The sequence below is a fragment of the Austrofundulus limnaeus genome, unplaced genomic scaffold (genome assembly GCF_001266775.1).
Source record: "Austrofundulus limnaeus strain Quisiro unplaced genomic scaffold, Austrofundulus_limnaeus-1.0 Scaffold1190, whole genome shotgun sequence".
Taxonomy (NCBI): Eukaryota; Metazoa; Chordata; class Actinopteri; order Cyprinodontiformes; family Rivulidae; genus Austrofundulus; species Austrofundulus limnaeus.
Genome location: NW_013953592.1, coordinates 38,759 through 40,856, shown reverse-complemented (window position 1 = coordinate 40,856; position 2,098 = coordinate 38,759). Strand labels below are relative to the sequence as shown.

Here is a 2,098-nt window from a genome sequence, read left to right as displayed (position 1 = left end):
GAACCCTCAAGCTCCCAGGCCTCTGGTAGAGGACCCGAGCTCAGAGGATGAAAGAGACCACCCGCGGAGGGTGAGAAGGGAATTTTTTTTTTTATATATACACATATGCATAATACAGATCTGTATTCTGTCTTCAGACATGAAGCTACACCTTCAGACCACAGATTATGGCAAACTTCTGTCCTCGCATGCAGATGATCTAACCGTGTCTCTACTGGACACTAAACTGAGGGAGAATCTGGTGACTGAATTCAGCTGCCTGCGCTCCAATGCCCTCCTCCCACTTTCCACCTTCCTGGATTATATCACGTAAGATACACACACTTTTTTGAAAAGACCACAACATATAGACTAACAGAAATCCACATTTGTACACAGATATATTATTCTTGAATTAAAGATCTGTTATTCCTTACAGAAATGCATGATTCCTTCACTGTCATTTGAAATCACCTGTATGAAAACATACTTTAAAACAGGGTTGGGCAAAACAAACGGTCCTTTTTGTTGATAGTTACAGCTACATGATCGACAACRTGGTGATGCTGATCAGCGGGGCCCTGAAACACAGAGACGTGGCAGAGCTGCTCCCACGGTGCCACCCGCTCGGAGCTTTGGACCAATTAGCAGCTGTGGGCATTGCTCGCACCCCGACTGAGCTCTGTTCAACCATCCTGGTGGACACGYCGCTCGGTGACTTGTTTCTTCTTCTCACATGATTAATTTCTGCATCATTTTCCATCACTGAGTCATTGCAGGTCCTGAGACACAGAAGATTTTTGGAGTCGATGTTYGAGACTCATTTTAAAGATTAGCTAGCCCCCCCGATTGGTGTTGTTTCGAGCAGGGTCGAGTTAAAGACAAGGGTGTGGACAATGTAGATTACGGTACCTAAGGTAGCATTAATCTATATATTTACATACACATACATTTTTGTCAACATAATTATTTTGACTTTTCATTGATAACCAGAGGGTGTGAGAAACTTATTTCTCTTTTGTTACTTTACAACCTGGAATTGAGCCCCAACCTTTATCTTCAGAACTCTTACGCATGGCTGTAAAGAGAAGCYTGTCCACCAGATCTCAGAGGCATCAAGACATAAAAACAGTTACGCACCAGATTTCAAATTTTATATACATCTTTAGAATTTAAGTACGTTTCTTTAGAGTTTATAGTTATTTTGTGTGCATCACTGAATTCCAGGTTTTGAGGCAGCAATATGGGRAAAAAATCAAATGATGAATATTTTCAGTCTACTTTTTAGGAAAATAATGCTCAACTACTTCTACCTTTTTAGGTCCTACTGAAGAAAAACAAAAACAACTTGATGAATTTCGTATCTGAGTGTTTTTACTCTTTTTTTATTGGTTGTAGCTCAATTTTTCCTTGATGCTACAACAGACACCAACCTGGATGAGATGGAAGCTGAGATCCTAAGAAACAAGCTGTACAAGGTCAGTTCATGWCAGAAGCACCTTCATCCATCCAGAGACAAAAAGATTGTTTGTTACAGGTTCTGTTTTGTTGGTTTGACCACAAGCTGTTTTAAACACCTTGATGACAGAAAGTTTGTAATAAGTCTGAAAGACTTGGTGACATTTGTTTTCACACATATTTTATTTTTGACATTTGCCTTTTTTTTAAATCAGAGATTATAAAAAATGCAATATTTGGCAAAAATAAAAAGGCTAAACAAAAGCTAAAAGAGAAAAGTAGCAAATGCTAAAAGTTAAAAATCACCAGCTAAAAGATGAAGTTGCTAATTCTAGCTAAAGCAGCCAAAAGCATTCCAAAAGTAAAAAATAGTGAAACAGCAGCTAAAACTTAAAAGTAGCAAATGCAAGCTAAAAGTTGATAAAGGCTAGCTAAAAAAGCAAAACACCAGTTAAAATCTGTTGAATCTGTTGGATCTGTTGACTAAATTCTTCCTGGCTGGATGTGTCGACAAAGGCTCTGCCCCCCACCTTCCCCCCTCCTTTCGCCCATCTAATCTGCTTTTCCAGAGCTGGCTGGAAGCTGCACAGAAATGAACAGTTTCCATCAATATTTCTGAACTATAGCTGCGCTGATTTTGGGGGACTGAATTCTTCGGGCC

At 39.6% G+C, this 2,098-nt stretch overlaps 1 protein-coding gene across 1 annotated transcript in view; it reads left to right on the top strand.

The window, feature by feature from the left end:
• The window catches only part of LOC106534494 (V-type proton ATPase subunit d 1), a 15,978-nt gene that overhangs the window by 10,163 nt on the left and 3,717 nt on the right, over positions 1-2,098 (top strand). The window contains exons 2-4 of the mRNA XM_014031148.1: positions 138-309; positions 515-693; positions 1,378-1,457. Coding sequence (XP_013886602.1) covers positions 138-309; positions 515-693; positions 1,378-1,457 — 431 coding nt within the window. The remainder of the gene's footprint in view (positions 1-137; positions 310-514; positions 694-1,377; positions 1,458-2,098) is intronic.